At 40.4% G+C, this 18,689-nt stretch overlaps 1 protein-coding gene across 1 annotated transcript in view; it reads left to right on the top strand.

Annotated features, from left to right (window-relative positions):
* Positions 1-18,689, top strand: part of LOC121519630 (receptor-type tyrosine-protein phosphatase N2-like) — a 361,356-nt gene that overhangs the window by 245,223 nt on the left and 97,444 nt on the right. The window contains exon 13 of the mRNA XM_041802418.1: positions 3,653-3,865. Coding sequence (XP_041658352.1) covers positions 3,653-3,865 — 213 coding nt within the window. The remainder of the gene's footprint in view (positions 1-3,652; positions 3,866-18,689) is intronic.

An 18,689-nucleotide genomic window follows, 5' to 3' on the forward strand; every position in this document is an offset into this window, starting at 1 on the left:
TTAAATCCCATTTCGCCAAAGTTTCCACCCATTTCTGCCACTTAAATCCCCTTTCACCACTCCTTAAGCTTATTTTTGCCATTTATTGCTGCCTCTCTTATCTATTTTTTTTTAAATCTTAACCCTTTTATTCTACTTTTAAATTCTCATTTCACCACCTTTTCCACCATTTTTTCCCATTTTAGCTGTTTTCCATTTTAATTCTGTTTTTAAGAAAAGATTCAAATTTAAGACTATTTACTACGGCAAAAATGAATAAAAAATATATTTGTTGCTTTGTGAAGAATTTTTTTTTATTCAGGTTTTATATTATATATGGCACTGATCATCAACTGGTGGCCCGAGGGCCATATCAGGCCCCCCGAAGCTTCCTATCTGGCCCCTGAAAGATCATTAAATTCATAAAAGAAGATGTTAAAAGTATCTTTTTGCCTCTAAATGTCTGCAGCTTTTAAATCCAACCCACAAAAAAATTAACATTAAAAAAGCTTAAGAATTCATTACCATTTGATCTGTTTTTACAGAGATTTACTGTCATAATTAGTAAGTATTTAAAAAAAAGTTTAAGGTTGGCAGAAGTGCTGAAAAAATGAACAGATAAAATGGGAAAAGAGGTTAAAATGTGGCAAAAAATGGTAAAAGAGGAAAAAAAGCACAAAAGTTATCAAAAAATTTGTTACAAATGACAAAAAATAGTGCAAGAAAGTCATGAAAAGGGGTTAAAAAGTGGCAAAAATTGATAAGAGTGGCACAAAGGAGATAAAACATGCAGGAAAAGTGGTTTAAAGTGGGTTAAAATCTTTTTAAAAATTGTGTTAAAGTGGCAAAAAGGATCAACAATGGGTTAAAAGTGGGGAAAAAAGGGTTTTAAAGTCGCACAAATTGTTGAAAAAAATGTAACAAAAACAGGTTTAAAAGTGGCAAAAAATAGGAAAGTGGCAAAACGTGGATAAAAGAGTGTCACAAAGGGGATAAAACATGCAGGAAGAGTGGTGAAAATCGTGCAAAAATTGGGTCAAGAGGCAAAAGGGGGCAAAAAGCATCAAAAAGGGTTAAAAGTGTCAAAATGTGGTTAATATTGTTGCTAAATGACAATTGGGTAGGGCCCATTCTCTGGGATTTTCAGGGGTCTGGCTGATTCTGTTGTCAGGTCCGTCTCCTTGCGGCCAGCTGAATTATAGATAATAGTGGTAGATCTCACTGGTAATGACTCAAAATGTCCTGTGTCCTGAGAGAAAATACAAATACAAGAATAAATCTGGCCCTTGTGCAGATGTACTTGATGACCCCTGATATATGGTAATTGCATCTTAACTGCAGATTGGACCATGATTTTGCTGGACCCCAGTTTGTTTGGGTCTCAGAAAGCTCTTCCCTTATGTGCGGCCTTGTCTCCACATGACTATTCTTGATTTTGGCTGTGTTCAACCACCTTCAGGTACAGTGGGGTCCCGGTCTCTGGCTCCTTTATTTTGGGGGTCCGCGGGCTGAAAAGGTTGAAAACCCCTGCTTTATACACATAAATGTTCCAGCCAGAGCTGCAGCTCAGACAGACTTTCTCCTCCTGGTTTCAAACGGTCTGTGTGGTGTTTTATCCCCCCTCCAGAAACGGCTCAAGCAGACTTTCTGTCATACAGTATGTGTCCATTGTGTTATCACCAGCAGCAGACTGTGTGAAAAGAAATCTTTCATCTCCAGTTGTTTGCTGAAGGATCTGGTTCTCACGCGAGATTAAAGCGCCGCCGAGGTTGAAACCGGCACGAGACCGCAGATCGCCTTCACAGTGGTTACAGAAATCCTCCGATATAGAAGACGGTGTAAGGCGGGCCGTGGAAGCACATCCTTGACTAAACAGGAGTTTATGCATTCTACGCACTCCTGGGCACAGATGGTGGAACAAACGCTTGTGATTATACTTTTCATCGAGCACAGTCATATGCATATTTATAGCTCTCCAAAAAAAAGGAAGAAAAGGCTCATGCGACTCTCCTCTGCTGCTGTAGAATCAAACATTTTAGGAGGAATCACTGGAAGGTTCAGATAGATTTCAGGAGTTCTGTGTGATTGTTTTTGAACCGTTCTCTGGTCGCTTTAATCCAGTGGTATCAAACCGTCAGAGTCTGCATGTTTGCTCCAATCAAACACTCCAGCAGTAGATTCTGCAGATTGGCTCCTCTTGATCAGGAAAATCACCAGGTGTATGTGGAATAAAAGCCAGCGTAGTTGTGCACCCATGCAGCTTCCATCAGGAGTGCAGATTTTTCTGGCACGCTGAATCAAACTCTTATCTCTCCTGTAAGAGTCCAACTTTTTATGAAAAACTCATCTCAGATTAAAGTAATATTAAAAATGTATTATTAATAGGGCTGTCAGCTTGATGCATTCATCTACATGAGATTAAAGACCAAAATTATCACATTACATTTTCAAAAATCTCATGAATCATGTGAAATTTTGTCCCTCTAGGCCTGAAATAAGCTAGCATAACCAGGCAGCAGCTGGGTGTCTCATCGGTGCTCATTCACTTTATAAAACTCACAGACGAGTCAGAAGTGCCCTGACCATTGCAAGACTTTGGAAATGTCACCCTTTTACTCCTTCCTTTAGCTTTTATGTTTACCTCTCTTTCCATAGCAACTTCCTTTTTCCGTATTCAAGCTTACTCCCAGATGTGCTCTATTCTCTTTAGAGCACATCTGGGTCGTCAGATGACCAAAATTTCTGGTCACAGGTGCTAGCTTGGCTCAGTCTGTGAAGCAGGCGCCATATTTAGAGGCTGCATCCAATTAAGGCAAAAAGTCTCATAAATAATCGTTAGAACAATACGAAAAAGTTGCACTTACAGTATATTGCAAAATTACTGTTGTCTTCTGTGCTTAATCTCAATTTTCTCGCTTTGTTTCACTTTTTATTTTTACATTGTCTTATACTTAAAGGGATACTTCAACATTTTGGCAAATTTGCCCATTGCCATACTTCCTGTAGTCTTAGTAATAGGTTTGTTTCCTTTAGTTGTCAGTGCAAGCTGTTTCTAGATCTGGGGGGACCGTTAAACCAGCTGCACAGCTAACGCTATGGAGGCAGATGGTATTTTTTGCTTTCCCTCATCAAACTCATCAAATACACAATCCAGCATCTCCAAAAATCTCTCGTGGACAAGTTGTGACCTGCACATTCACCACGCTATGAAATAATAGCATATAGTTATGTAACATTATGACACATGAAGCAAATACTCGGAACTATTTCTTGAGTAAACCACTGGGCGGAGTGACACAGTGCAGCAGCCATGTCTGGAGTGTAGTTCCGGCTTTGCATTTAGCTTTAAAACATCTCCGTCTTGTAATGTTCCATGATTATTTCATAGTGTGGTAGCGTGGAAAACTTGTTGAAGCGGTCTCCTAAGTCTAAGTAATTGTTTCAGATCACACTGGTGCAGCCGTGCAGCACTCATTTAAATAACCAATCAAAAAATCAGCATTAAAAACATCTCTTTGACTTCATTTAATCTCAGCACAGAAGAACTGGTTGGCATCGTCAATACGAATTCAAAGTGATTTAATTTTCAAAATGACTTCGAACATCAAGGACTAATCATGGTTTTTAAACTCTATGATGTAACTTCTTCATGTCTTCTTCTTGTGTCCCGCAGGGAAGTCAGATCAACCAGATCCCCACCAAGTACAGCCAAGCAGAGTCCACCAAGTTCCTGGTCCTCACCGTGGTGTCCATCCTCTGCATCGTGGGCGTCCTGCTGGCCTCCACCGTGGTCTACTGCCTCCGCCACCGCTCCCACCACAAACTCAAGGAGAAGCTCACCAACCTGGGGACGGACACCGGCGGGGATGCTACTGCCACCTATCAGGTAGGAGGTGTTACTGCAGGATACAACACCAAGAGCTGGGTGCTGGTTAAGCTCACTGGATGGTGTAAAGAGACCAGAGTCATGGGATCAAATCCCAATCCTAAGGCCCCGTTTACATGACAACATTTTGGAGTGAAAACGCAAAAGTTTTGTAGCGTTTTGGCTGTCCATTTACACGGCAACGGTGTTTTGGTGCCTGAAAACGGAACTTTTTGGAAAAGGGCTCCAGAGAGGACGTTTTTAAACCACCCCTGTCTACGTCTCCGTATAAACAGGGAAACCAGCACTTTCTGAAAACAGACATTCGCACTGCATCTGCAGTAAATATCCATACCCGAGTAGGCTTACAACGCATGTGCAGATGGGAAGCCCAAAACAAAGATGGCCGACACCAGTGTACTGTTCATGCTCCTACGTCTCCAACAAAGTGTTGATTTACATCACCATCACTTGAATCAGCAGAGACGTATTTCATGCCTGCACCAGATTCTGACTCGACCCATACGCCGTCGAAGGGCAGCCCAAAGGCGATATTGGACATTGAAAAATCACACCGTCATCTACTGGCCTGGCATGTGTACTACATCGTTTTTGGTGTTTCCCACAGTCTCTTGTGAACGGAGATCGTTTTGAAAACACTGCCGTCTGAACATGGAACTTTTTGGAAACGAAAACAGAAAACGAAGCAAAAGGTTGTTGTGTAAACGGGGCCCAAGAATATTTTAGAAAGAGAAGATTCCAGATTTTGAGACTGGTTCCTCCTCGGGCATTTTTGGGCATTTTCCTCAACTTTTTTTTTTTTTTAAATTTGTGATCATTTTATCAATTTTACAGCTTGTGGCATGATTTTTTTACAAGAACTTTTCTTTCTAGTTAAATTTTTGAAGTCCGACATTCAATAATTTTCAAGATTTTAACCCTTTAAATGCCAGTTTGTTTATTTGAAATATTTTATTTTTTACTACAAAAAAAACACAAAAAGTGAATTATTTTCCATAAAATTAATAGTGGAAAGATGGGGCTTTGGTGCTGATGAGAGTCTTGGATAGGTCAAAGATTAGCAACAAAACTGATTTCATTGCATTTGTATTTTTTATGTAGAGCCAGCTTTAACATTAGGACACCCTCTGGACACCTTTGAGGCAAAAATGACACGTACAAAAAACTGCCATTAAATCAGCATACATCAATATTTTTTTCTACTTTTTTTTTCATAAATTAAAGTATGTAATTAAAACATTCAGTAATTCTCAGAATTTTAACCCTTTTAAACTTACACAAAACTCTCCATAATATAACGGGCAACAATACAAGACTTTCATGCATGATCCTACAATGAGTAAATGGTGAATCTGGTGAAATACAGTAAAAATGTCAAATTTCACTAGCCTTGTTCACATTGAAATGCTGACTTAAAGAATGCATGATTTTATACTGCAGTGACAGTGAGATTAAAAAACGTGGTTTTAATGGAAGTCAATGGGGGCATTTTTGCCTCGAAGATGTCCAGAGGGTATTTCTGACATTACGTAGAAAATATTAATGCAATCAAATCAATTTTGTTGCTAATCTTTGACCCATCCAAGACTCTCATCAGCACCAAAGCCCCATCTTTCCAATATTCATTTTATGGAAAATAGTTCACTTTTAGTGTTTTTTTTTAGTGAAACATAAAATATTTCAAATAATCAAACTGGCATTAAAAGGGATAAAATTCTGAGAAATATTGAATGTTTGGTAGTATGAAGCAGGTCTGAAGTTGTTAAAGAGATTTATGAAAAAAAGTAGAAAAATATTGATGTATGCTGATTCAATGGCAGTTTTTCTTGTACGTGTACATTTTGGCCTCGAAGGTGTCCAGAGGGTAGGAAAATCTGAGGAGGGCACAAGGCTTAAGGGTTGTGAGTTAAATGTCGTTGCTGACATTTTGAACGTGTTAGAATTAAACAGAAAGACAGCCATCGTGTTAGTAATGTTCTCCACACTTCATTTCACCTGGCCGGCCTGAATAACTGTTTATATTTCAACCTCTCAGACTGATTGATGCGGTGATTGCCACTGTCCTCAGTCCTCTGCAATAATTTGTTGTTGGAGACCTGGAGCCATATCACCAATCCAACAGGTTTTCCACCTCAAGTCATTTCCATTCCCCTCCTCTGCTCACTGTAATTATCCTTTGGCCGGAATAGCTCGGTGTGAAATTTAATTTACACAATCCAATATTAAGTGGCTTTTTGAGCAAAGAATTAGATTGAGATTTTTCCGTCTCTCCGGCTGACCTTTTCCCCGCCATGTTTTTAAATGAGAGTGGTCCTGTGAGCATTGATTTTATAATGAGCCCGGCCCATCCCCTAAGTGCTTACATTTACGCTCTTCTCCAGGGATTTTCAACTCCTGAAATAGACTGTGCTGCTGTGAGCAGAGGTTTACCTCATCACCGGGGACTTATGAGGATTCATGATGTAAATTTGTGCATAAAGATTTACTGTTCACCTTAGGGAAAGAGGATGAAAGATAGAGCATGAATAATGACTCATATTGTCGGATTTAACCGCCAATAAAAGAGGGAAGTGTTTGTTAAAGGCTGACGTTCAACCTGCCTGGTGACAGGCTGACATTTCTGCTCTGTCCACAGAAAATATTTGCTTTCTCTCTGTGAGAAACGTATCTTCACGGTCGCTTTCCTCTGAGATTCTCTGCAAGCATCTAATTGGAAAAGGCTAATTAGAATGCTGCATTATTTATCTGATTAATAGCTAACAAAAACCTCTCGTGTTTCCCATTCATGGGAGGTTTTAGTGGCCTTCTCTTTCCTCTGTCGTCTTTATCGAGTCTCGACAGCGAGCCGTCGTCGTCGTCAGTGAAAGGCCTCAGTGTTCAGCTCCCATCTTAGCCGTGTAAGCCTCGTCTCTTTGTCAGAGCTGCTGCGTGGAGGGCTTCCCTCCCTGGGCTGGATTCTGCGTCTCTAGGGCTACATGCAATTAAAGCAGACAGGAAGCGGCAGGCTGCCTGACGGCCGTACTACTGCGGCTCCCTCTCACTGGCTGTCAAACGCTCGCTCACAGGGGCGTACACACCCAAACAGGCTCTCAGCAGCTCCTGCATGTTAATGATTCTCGCCCTTGGCGAGTTTTTTTGAGGCCTCGCTTCACACGCTTACACACCTCCATTCACGTCGCCCCCCTCCACCTACAGCTCCCTGCTCCCTCGGCTTGTCAATCAAACGGTCCCGTAGAAACAGCGACGTGGGATTGGCCGGCACTGACAAAGGAGCCGGTGATTGACAAGCGTCGACAGAGGAGTACGTGCACGGAGACGGTGGATGAATCTGTCAGGTAGTCCCTGGATTACACCGCCGCCGACATGGGAGTCTACATCTGTCGCCTTCAGTTTATCTTTACATCTGATTCAAACTTTTATCAGCTCCTAAAGTCTTCTCTTTATCCTGGAGGTAAAAACAAAAACCGTCCTCCCAGCGGGCTGAGATCATTTCCTGTGATTGGAGGGAAACTTTTAGCATGGATCCCTTTAAATCAAGAGATAATATCTTCAAGCAAAAATATCTTCTTTAAAGATGTTATCACCCTGCAGCATGACGTTTCTGAAAACATGAGAAAGAAGTTAGATAGTGCAACACATTTGCATATTTTTAAGTTTTTAAGATGTAGAAAAGAGTCGTTAAAGGGAAACTAACCCCTGGAGTTTCGCTGAGATTTATCTATGGAATTAAAGAAAATGCTCTTTAGGTCGCCCCCCATGTCTCTCCCTCACTCTCTCACCCCTGTTTCTGATTCCATCCACTGTCCTGCATGCTGCATTTATCATCAGAAATGATCCCTACCCTTTACAAAAACAGATTTATACCACAGATTAGCCTGGCAGGGAGGTGGTCAGTATCAGAAATGGCTCAGTCCTGCAGACCTGCCACTACCACATGAAGGGGGACAAGAGTCTGGAGCACTGGTCCTCAAACTTTTCAGCCTGCGACCCCCAAAAGAAAGGTGACAGAGACTGGGGACCCCCGCTTTACCTGAAGGTGGTTGAACAGCCAGGAACATTCAAGAACAGTCATGTGGAGACCGGGCCACCATGAGGAGGGAACGAGGGGGAGGTTTCTGGTCCCAGTCAAACTGGAGGCCCACAGAGGTCAGTAAGACCATGCTCAATAGTAAAGTTAAGCTGTGAAAACCATTTATTATATTTGACCTGAATCATAACCACTCTTATCAAAGCAACAAATATCTTTATTCATTCATTTGTGTGGTAAAAAGCCTTCTAAAAAATGAAACTTTAGTTTAAGAACCAATTAAAATGGGGTAAAAATAGAAAAAGATAGTGGAAAGGTGGTGAAATTGGATATATAAATAACAACAATTAGATAACAGTGGCAAAAAATAATGGCTTTAATGGCTTTAAACTGCAACAAAGTGGTGGAAATAAGGTGAAATGGGAGGAAAAATTGATTTAAATAGCAAAAGCGATTTAACTCTGGTTAAAAAGGGCTAAAGGGAGTGTAAAAAATGGTTAATAGTGACAACAGTGGGTCGACAAAGGCAGCAATAGGCAGAAAGTGGCAAGAATTGGTTTAGAAGTAGAAAAACTAGGCAGAAGAAAGAGTGAAAAGGGTTTAAAATAGACAGAAATGGGTTTTAAGGCAAAAAAGATTTAAAATGGGCAAACTTGGTGTTAAAAAGTGATGAAAAGGGTCAACATTTGGTAAAAGTGGTGTAAAGTGTTTAAAATGGGTTAAAAATCACAAAAAAATGTTAGTAATGGCAAAAAATGTTGAAAAGGTGGTGGAATTGGATATTTAAATAACAAAAATGGGTTCAAAGTGGCTAAAATTAGATTTAAGTGGGTTGAAGTGGCGAAATCAGGCACAAAAAGTGGTAACGGGGGATTAAAAAGTGGCTGGAATGTCTTTAAAGTACAAAAAATTGGTGGACATTAGGTGGAATGAGAAAAAAATTAATATAATCTTGCAAAAAATGATTTTACTGTGGTTCAAATGGGCAAAAGGAAGTGTAAAAAGTGGTTAATAGTGTCAATAATAGGTGGACAGAGGCAGCATTATGCAGAAAGTGGCAAGAATTGGTTTAGAAGTGGCACAACTAGGCAGAAAAAGAGTGGAAAGGGTTTGAAATAGACAAAAATGTGTTTAAAATGGCAAAAAAATTTAAAATAGGCAAAATTGGTCTTAAAAAGTGATGAAAACGTTCAACATTGGGTAAAATTGGTGTAAAGTGTTTAAATGGGTTAAAAATCACAAAAAAATGTTAGTAATGGCAAAAAATGGTGAAAAGGTGGTGGAATTGGATATTTAAATAACAAAAATGGGTTCAAAGTGGCAAAAATTAGATAAAAGTGGCGACAAATAACCACAAATGGGTTGAAGTGGCAAAATGGGGCACAAAAATTGGCTTTAAGTACAACAAATTGGTGGAAATTAGGTGGAATGAGATAAAACATTGATACAAACTGGCAAAAATGGTTTAACTGTGGTTAAAAAGGCAAAAGAGGTGCAAAAAGTGGTTAATAGGCAATAATGGGTCAACAAAGGCAGCAATAGGCAGAAAGTGGCAAGAATTAGTTTAGAAAAGGCAGAAAAAAGTGGTGGAAAGGGTTAAAAATGGACAAAAATGGGTTTTAAGGCAAAAAATGATTCCAAGTTGGCAAATTGTTGTTAAAACGTCATGAAAAAGGGTCACTGTTTAGTAAAATTGGTGTAAAGTGGCAACAGTGTAATTTTAAAAATTATTCTCAGTGTTTTTGAAGCATCTGGTGACCCCCCTATCAGAGTCTCATGACCCCCAAGGGGGTCCTGACCCGAAGGTTGAGAACCACTGTTCTAGAGGACTGGGCAAAGAGGCTACCTTTAACAGCTTTTCTCCCTCATTTTCTCATAAACATGTCTTTAATGAAACACTGATACACTTCTGAGTAGATAAACCCAGTAACGATGAGTCATTCACAAACTAGCTAGCTCTTTTATAGGAAAGCTGGCTCCCGTTTGAGTGCCAGTTTCCTTTTTTTCCATTTTTGTCCTTATTTAATCCACTTTAAAAAGTCAAGCTGGTACCAAGAGAGGAGCCGTCTGGTACCAAAAAGACCGGTCCTTATTACTGAGCTGATCCAAATGATACAAAAGAGACAAAGAAGTCCGGATGGACATCGGCACAAGCCAGATCAGCGTTTACTGTGTAAAACGGTACCAAACCAAACCAGACTGCCTGGTGGGATCAGACGGTATATGAGAGCTGTCTCACACCGCCACAGATAATAGACGGAAACTTTTAATTTATGTCTGCAGCCCTTTCCACATGAGCTTAAACTTTAGGCCTGAACGAGTCTAAGTCAGACCACTCAGGCCACCACTAAGGCGGTCCAGAGGGTATAACTATTAGTTTGAGAGTTTAGCAAGGGCTGTGAGTACAAGTACGAGTAAAAGTACCAGTTTACTTTAAGTACTGAGGAGCTGCTGAGGAATCGTGCAGTAAAATATAATCTCTCCTTATTTGCAGTAACAACAAGCATGTAGGTTCTCATTCATCCAGGTCCTGGTAGTCCAAATCTTATCAAGGCAAGTCCACTTCCTGGTTTTCCAGTACGAGCGTCAGTAACTCCTGAAAACCTGTTGCATGGTGGGTCTCCTCCGGCAAGAACAAAGCGGCGAGTCAACCTCATAGCAAGGAAACGCGTTCTGATGAAGAAGAAGCACTTTAGGAACACATAAAGTCAAATTCTGAGTGGATAACTTCACTCATGGTGCAAATGCGTCTAACATAAAAACAACAATAATCCACCTGAAACATGACCTAAAGCAGTGGTTCTCAACCTTGGGGTCGGGACCCCATTGGGGGTCGCGAGACACTGAGAGGGGGTCTCCAGATGCCTTAAAAAAAACTAAGAATTTGTTGTTTTTAATTTACACTGTTTCCACTTTACACCAATTTTGCCAAATTTCAACCCGTTGTCATCACTTTTTTTTACCACCAACTTTAACACATTTTTACCACTTAAAACCCTTTTGTTCTCAGTTTTTAACCTTTTCCACCACTTTTTCTGCCTGTTTTTGTTACTTCTAAACCAAATTTTACCACTCTCTGCCTATTGTTGGCTCTGTTGACCCATTATTGCCATTATTAACTCCTCTTTACCACTTTTTACGCCACATTTCACAATTTAATATGCCTATTTTTGCCAGTTTATATCCATTTTTCCCCCCATTTCAACAAATTCCCACCTATTTTTGCTATTTAAACACTTTTTAAAACCCTTTTTCCACTTAATATCCCACTATTGCCACTTTACCAATTTTTGCCATTTTGGTTATTTTTTTGCCAATTTTTATCCAATTTTTGGCACTTCTGACCCGTTTCTGCTCCTTTTAAACTCTAATTTCACCACCTTTCCCAGCATTGTTTGCCATTATTAACCCATTTTAGCTGTTTTTAATGTATTTTAATTCTGTTTTAACAAAAGGATTTACATTTTTAGGAGGGCTACTTACTACACAAATGAATTAAAAGGGTACGTGTTTCTTTGATAAGAGTGGTTATTATTCAGGTTAAATATAAGATACCACAGCTTAACTTTACAATGGATCAGGATTTTGCTGGCCCCCAGTTTGGTTGGGTCCCAGAAAGCTCTCCCATTTCCCCCATAATGGGCGGCCTTGTCTCCACATGACTATTCCTGAATGTTCATGGCTGTGTTCAGCCACCTTCAGGTACAGTGGGGGTCCCCGGTCTCTGGCACCTTTATTTTGGGGGTCATGGGCTGAAAAGGTTGAGAACCCCTGACCCAAAGAACCTCAGCAGGGATCACTGTACAACAGGAGACATCCAACCACTCTGCCCAAGGGCATGATGGGAAACTTTACCCACACGTCTCCAGATTTTAAATCGCAGTGGGACACAAACATCATCAGGCTTCAGATCAGCCAACAGCTGAATCCAGTAGTCGAGACCAGGTTTTTACAGGCTGCAGTCATGATCCAGTATGTCAGATTAACACACGCTGTTCCCTAATGTCTAGATCTGGACCCTAACTGATCAGCTACTGAATACAATAGCAGGAAGCTGGGTAACAGTGATCTGGGGTTCAAGTCGGTCTTCTTTTAGTTTTCTCTCCACTGGCCTCCCTCTGCACACGGTCTGCTTTCTCTCTCCGTCTCAATCCAATTTCACCGACCTTCACAGACGCGATAACATCATCGTTACGCTGCCAAAGAATAAGTGCAAAACACACTTCCAGTACATCTCGATTTAGATTAAACAAGCAAACAATAAGTCTTGTTTTGCTGACCGTCCTAAGCCTCTTATTTCTCGGTGTCATTTCTGCTTCTTATTTCCTGTCTTCTCTCTCCTTCTGCCGATCTGTTGGCTGATAACGTTTCATTAAAAATCACAGCAGCCTGTGTTTTCTGTCACTAATGTGATGTAGAGGATGTTATTGGATGGATTACGCATCAGACAGTTAATCATTTTTAGACCACTGGTCTTCTGGGAGACCCTCTCCTGAAGTCAGTCTGATTTGATTGCAGTATTATTACATTTCTTTATTGTTTAATGTGGGATTAGTAGGAGTAACAAGAGGATTTGTCCTTCTGCAGCTGTGGAGGTTGTGTCCTCTCTGCTGTGTTGTGTGATGAACCAGACATGAACTTTAGCTTTTAACACCATAAAACCATTACTTCTGATAACAACAGATGCATTTTTGCTCTCTCACTGCCACTCTTGTAGGAATAAACTCCCAAAATCCACAGGAGACAGCCTAGTGCAGGCTGATAAAGATATCTGGGCCTTAAACTCAAATTTGCAGGAGCCCAGCAGAGGGCGCTCATGTTACACCAAGTACCCATGCTTGTGAAACACATTACAAGCAGTGTTTACACAATGGAAGCAGTAAATAAGTCAATGGTGAGCAGAATCATTAAGGCCCCACCCACACGGAACGAATTCAGGAGTATACGTAAAAGTTTTATGTCGGATCAGCGTTTCATCCACACGGAAACAGCGTTTCAGGTGACTGTGAACCACAGGTGTCAAACTCAAGGCCCGGGGGCCAAATCTGGAACGGTTATATCCGGCCCACGAGATCTTACCATATTTGTATTCTAACTGGCCCACCAGTATAAGGGTCTGCAGATTTCCACCAGTATAATAATGTAAACTTCAACTTGATGATTTAAAATGCCCTTGTTAAGCTAAAAATCTGAAAAAGTAAAGAGTAAGAAAGATTTCTTAAAAAGTCAAGAATGTGGGGGAAAAAATAAGTTGTGTTTCATTTCATATTTTCAATTTTGCATCTCAAGATTACGACTCAAACTTATGATTTTGATTTTTCATTTCATATTTTGACCTTTTCGACTTTATACGTCATATTTTTATCGTTTACATCCCCAATGTTAAATTTCTTTTCTCATATTTTGACTTATTTTGGCTTTTTAATCCCAAATTTTGAAATAAAACACAAAATTTAAAATTTTAAGTCATATTTTGACGTTAAGAATCATGATTTCAATTTTTTCTCATATTTGACATCTTTAATTCATAATTTTTACTTTTTTTAAAACATATTTTTACCTTTAACCTTCCCAATTTTGAATTTAAATCATATTTTTTAACTTTTCAAGTTATCATTTTGAATTCTAGCCCATATTATGACATTTTAACTCCTAATTTTGGCATTTTAATCCCATATTTTGACCTATCAGAATCACAATTTCAAATTTTAAGTCATATTTTGACTTTCAAACCTATGATTTCTAATTTGATCTCATATTTTGACCTTTCTAAAGTATGATTTCGACTTTCTCCTTGTATATTTGCTCTTGAAAAACATTCTTTTTCTGTTTTTAATATTTTGCTCTGATGTCTTTAACCAATAAATCTAATTTTTTTTATCAAATTTGAGCCTTTAAACTGATCATTTTTACTTTTTTGAATTTCCAAATGGTTTATCATCAGTGTTTTTTTCATGTTTTATTACTGGTGAAAATGAGGTTGACAGTTTTGGTTAAATGTTGACCCTGTTAGGCCCTCAGGTCAGACCTAAATCCAGACTCTGACCCCTCCTGGGACTGAGTTTGACACCCCTGCTAAATGATACTTTTTGTAAATGGGTCCCAGAGTGCAAAAATCCGTAAACGACTACCGTTTTGTCTCCGTGTGGACGGCTATCCGCATCTTTCTTGAAACGATTACGTCACACATAGCGTATCTCCCTTGAGGCGCCTGCGCAGGTCCGACCAAAACAGTAATGGCGGGCTACAGGGTTGTGTTTGTGCTGCAGAGGCTACTGAGCTTGTTCTGGCTTTTACAGCAAAATTTGATGCTCCTTTACCACCACTACGAAACGCTTAAACCATATGTTCTTAAACCCGATGCGGAGAACAACCAGAAGGGCAACTAGCAGAAAGTTTGTGTCCGTTTTCTGTGATCTTCTTCTCCTTTGGTGCATTTCTGTGGCAGCGTTACAGCGCCACGTACAGGCTTGGCATATGCACTGCAGTTTTCAGTTGTTTCAGTGGTTCCTGAAACGACTTTACAGAAAACTTTTTCAAAACGAGACAGCAATATATCGTTTTCGTCGTCCCATGTGGACGGGGCCTAAGATGCATGAGCACAGATTCATCAGAGAGGTTTAGGGATAAGGAACAACACAAATGTGCTGAGTCGACCATTGACCACCACATAGAGCGGGCAATTCAATTAGCGGCCCGTGGGCTACATGCGGCCCAGAACCAACCCCCAAGATGCCCAGACTATGCCAGAGATGCAGACGGCAACCTGTTTCGCAAATTCCCACAGTATTTCAGACCGTGAATGCAACACTCCGCGGGACCTAGCAACAGTCTACCTATAATGCACTGGGTTTTTTTGAAGCGTTGCAAGCAATGTTGACCCCAGCTCCTCCTTTCTTCTGCCTCTGACTTCATCAGTGCCGTTCCGTTGTCTCTGATTCCCGTTCTGCCCTTGGTTTTTCCCGCCTCAGTCTTTCCTTGTTGGCCAGGAAAGGCAGGAACACGTGCTGTTCCTGCTTAATGTTTTCCACGTAGGCTCATAGACAGGCAGGAGGATCCTAGAACAGCCACACCACCAAATATTACACACAGCAATAAGTGCAAATTGATCGCTGCTTTTTGATAAAGTGGTCATGAATGAACTTTAACAGATTTTTAAAAACATATTACAACATATTTTCATTCAAGAAAATAAAATAAATTATGAATTTGTGTAGGAAGATTTAGGATGATATAAGTGCAAATATGTGTTCAACAGTGTAGAATTAACGGGAGTATTAACTGACAGTTCTGAAGGAACTGTTAGAATGAGCTCTCTCCACTTTCATTCCTTACCTAAAGCTTTATTTCCTCTATAAAACAAATATTTTTCAATACCTTGTGTTTTTGAATTTCTCTGACTTTTTGTGGTGCTGAGTCTGATCCAGTCCTCTATCCTTCCCTCGTCAGCGTTCCTTGACCCCCCCGTGTCCCCCTGCCTCCCTTGGCTCCACCATATTGTGTCTGTTCCCTCTCCTATTTGTTTGTTTGTTTGGGCACAGAGGCAAAGCACCGGGGTGAAGGCCCCTACATTTGTTTTGGTCAGAGGGCCGTGTAAACAGAGGCGCCTCTGTGGGCCCGACGAGCTCCGCTGACACACCCCGACTCCCCCCCAGACCCCCATCTCTTTACAATGAGGGGGTTTTAGGGTGGCACACGCCTCCCATCACCGACACGCCTGCCGTCCCCTCGGGGTGATGCATGATTCGAGACGGTCATGTGGTGCCAAGAGGATTCCCCTGGCATGATGCCCATGAGAGGGGGTTGTTTTCTTTTAACCTTTATTCATGATGGGACGGCTGAGGGGGCAGAACATGGACTGTTAAAGACAGGACACTTATCACACTGACACGTTACTGCTAAATTCAAGGGAAGAAATACTTGATTTCTTTCAAGGTTGGCATTGAATTTTCTTGATTTTTAATGATTTCTTATTTGCTCAGGTCTTTGTTTTTTAGTGCCATGGTCAATATAATTACACTTTTTTGACAAAACATACAAAAAAAACTCTTTAATGTCAAAGTGAAAACAGATGTCTGCAAAGTAATGTCAATAAAATAAAAGTATTTAATGTGAAATAAGTGACTGCATAAATATTTTCCCCCTTCTAGTCAGTATTTAGTAGAGTCATCTTTAGCTGTGATCGCAGCTCTGAGTCTGTGTGGATCGGTCTCAGACATCTGGACTCTGTGATTTTATTCCATTCTTCTTTGCAAAACTGATCAAGCCCTGTTACGTTGAAACAGCCCTTTTCAAGTCCAGCCACAAATTCTCTCTTGGACTGAGGTCTGAGCTTTGACCCGTCCTCTCCAGAACATTCTCCTTGTTGTCTCCAAACATTTCTGTGTAGCTTTCTCCGTATGCTTAGGTCAATGTCTGACTGGGAAATAAATCTCCTCACAAGCTGTGGTTCTCTGTCAGACTGAAGAAGATTATTCATTTTACCCTCTACCTTTACAAGCCTTCCAGGGCCGGCTGCTGAGCAGCATCCCCACAGCATGATGCTGCCTCCACCATGCTCCACAGTGGGAATGGTGTGTTTGTGGTGATGTGCAGTGTTTGGTGTGTTTGTGATGATTTGTGACTCTTTTATGTCTTCATTTGAAATATTATTCTCCCAGAAAACCTTAAATAAAGGGAAACTTTGACCTCAGAAACTATCCATTGCAAGTCACATTAGTCAGAGTTTTTCGCATGCTGATATAGTTGGCTTTAATTGTCAACTTTTACATTTGTCAGTATATTTCCATTGCCCTTACTAGCATTTTTGTTGCCCCTTTTAATCCAGTTTTACTGCTTTAAGCCTACTTTTGTCACTTCTTTTTGACCAGTTTTTGATTCTTTTATCCTGCTTTTTACTATTTGCATTTTTCCCTATTTTTGCCACTTCACACCCATTGAAGCTGCCTTTTGCCATTAAATGCCACTTTTTCCCCACATTTTTGCCACTCTTTGCTGCCTTTTGCCCATTTTAGTCACTTTCCACTTATTTTATGTGATGTTTTTACCACTTTTTGACATTTTGGCATTTTATCACAATATTGCTCCTTTTCACCCCTTTTTTGCTTTTTGATTTTTTTGTCCCCTTTAACTTATTTTTATTGCCACTTTAACCCACTTTTGCCACTTCTTACCATTTAGATTGTGGCTCTTGCAAAGGTATTTTTCAACAATTTGGCTCCTTGGTTGAGCAGGGTTGAGTAACACTGATCTACATTCACAAGTCTTCCAGGGCCGGCTGCTGAGAAGCATCCCCACAGCATGATGCTGCCACCACCGTGCTTCACAGTGGGGATGGTGTGTTTGTGGTGATGTCAGTGTTTGGTGTCTCATCAGACCAAAGAACTTTCTTCCTCTTGCCCATGGAGTCTCCCACAGTCCTTCTGGTGAACTCTAGTCCAGATTTAATCTGAGTTTTCTCCAACAGTGTCTATCTCTCTTCACTCTCCCATAAAGCTCTGACTGGTGAAGAACCCGGCCAACAGTTGTTGTCTGCAGAGTCTCTCCCATCTCACCTGCTGAAGCTTGGAGCTCCTTCAGAGTAGTCATAGGTGTCTTGGTGGACTCTCTCACTAGTCTCCTTCTTGCACGCCCACTCAGTTTGTGAGGACGGTCTGATCTAGGCAGATTTACACATGTGACATATTCCTTTATCTCTTCATGATGGATTGAGCTGAACTCAGGGGATGTTCAGAGCCTTGTTTCTATCCCCTGACTTTGATTTTTCAACAACCTTTCCTCTGAGTTGCTTGGAGTGTTCTTTTGTCTTCATGGTGTAATGGTAGCAATGGATACTGATGAACCAGTGACTGGTGTCTTTTTACTTTATTTGGGACACATTCACTGCACTCAGGTGATCCCTATTTTCACTACTAGCACCGATTGTCTGAACCTCTGTTGATTCAGTCACTTTCAGTGGGTGAATATTTATGCTGTCACTTATTTAGAGATTTGTTGTAGTATTTTTTGTTAAAAAATTATATTGACCATGATTGATTTATAAAATCAATTAAAGGGTAAAACATCAAAGGGGTGAATTGTTTTAACCATTGTTAAAAATTTCTGAAGTGAAAGTAAGACTGGCTTCATTTAGAAATTAAAACAACACAGTGACGTGGCCTGACTGGTGGATGATGCAGCTGTAATTTCATAATATCTTCTGCAAAATTCTATAAACCAGAACCAGTCTTTCTCTCTTCCAATCAGCTGTCCGATCTTTCTGCAGTGACCTTCAGCAGAGGCTAGAACGTAGTTAAATATGTTAGTTCTGATGTTTTATTTTGAATCACATTATAAGAAATGTTTCCAAATATCACATCAGGTCTGCCAAGTGTTTTTCAAACTGTGCCATAAATTCCCTGATTGATTTTCTGGCTTCCAGACAGACATTTGTTTTCATCAGTTCACTTTGTTTTCCTTTAAATCAATTTGAAAAGACTTAGCAGAGATTGGTAATCCATCATGGTGAACGTTTATCCCCCTTCAGTTAGTGTCAGAGTTAATGCAGTTGTGGGAATGAATGGGCCATCATTTTACATCAAAAAGCAGTCTGTGTCCCGAAACAGAGGCTTCAGCTGAAGAGCAGCACTGTCAGAGAAATAAATACAGAAAATTAGCGCTAATGTGGGAGTCCTGGAGAGGGTAATACTCTCTTTGGTTTCAGATTCATGAGGGAATGAAAGATGTCCTTGGATGAGATTACCAAAGACTTCTGAATGCTGCAGAAGCATGAAAAATATTTGATCGACGTCGAAGCGA

The sequence above is a fragment of the Cheilinus undulatus genome, linkage group 13, assembly GCF_018320785.1.
Source record: "Cheilinus undulatus linkage group 13, ASM1832078v1, whole genome shotgun sequence".
In the NCBI taxonomy this organism is placed as follows: Eukaryota; Metazoa; Chordata; class Actinopteri; order Labriformes; family Labridae; genus Cheilinus; species Cheilinus undulatus.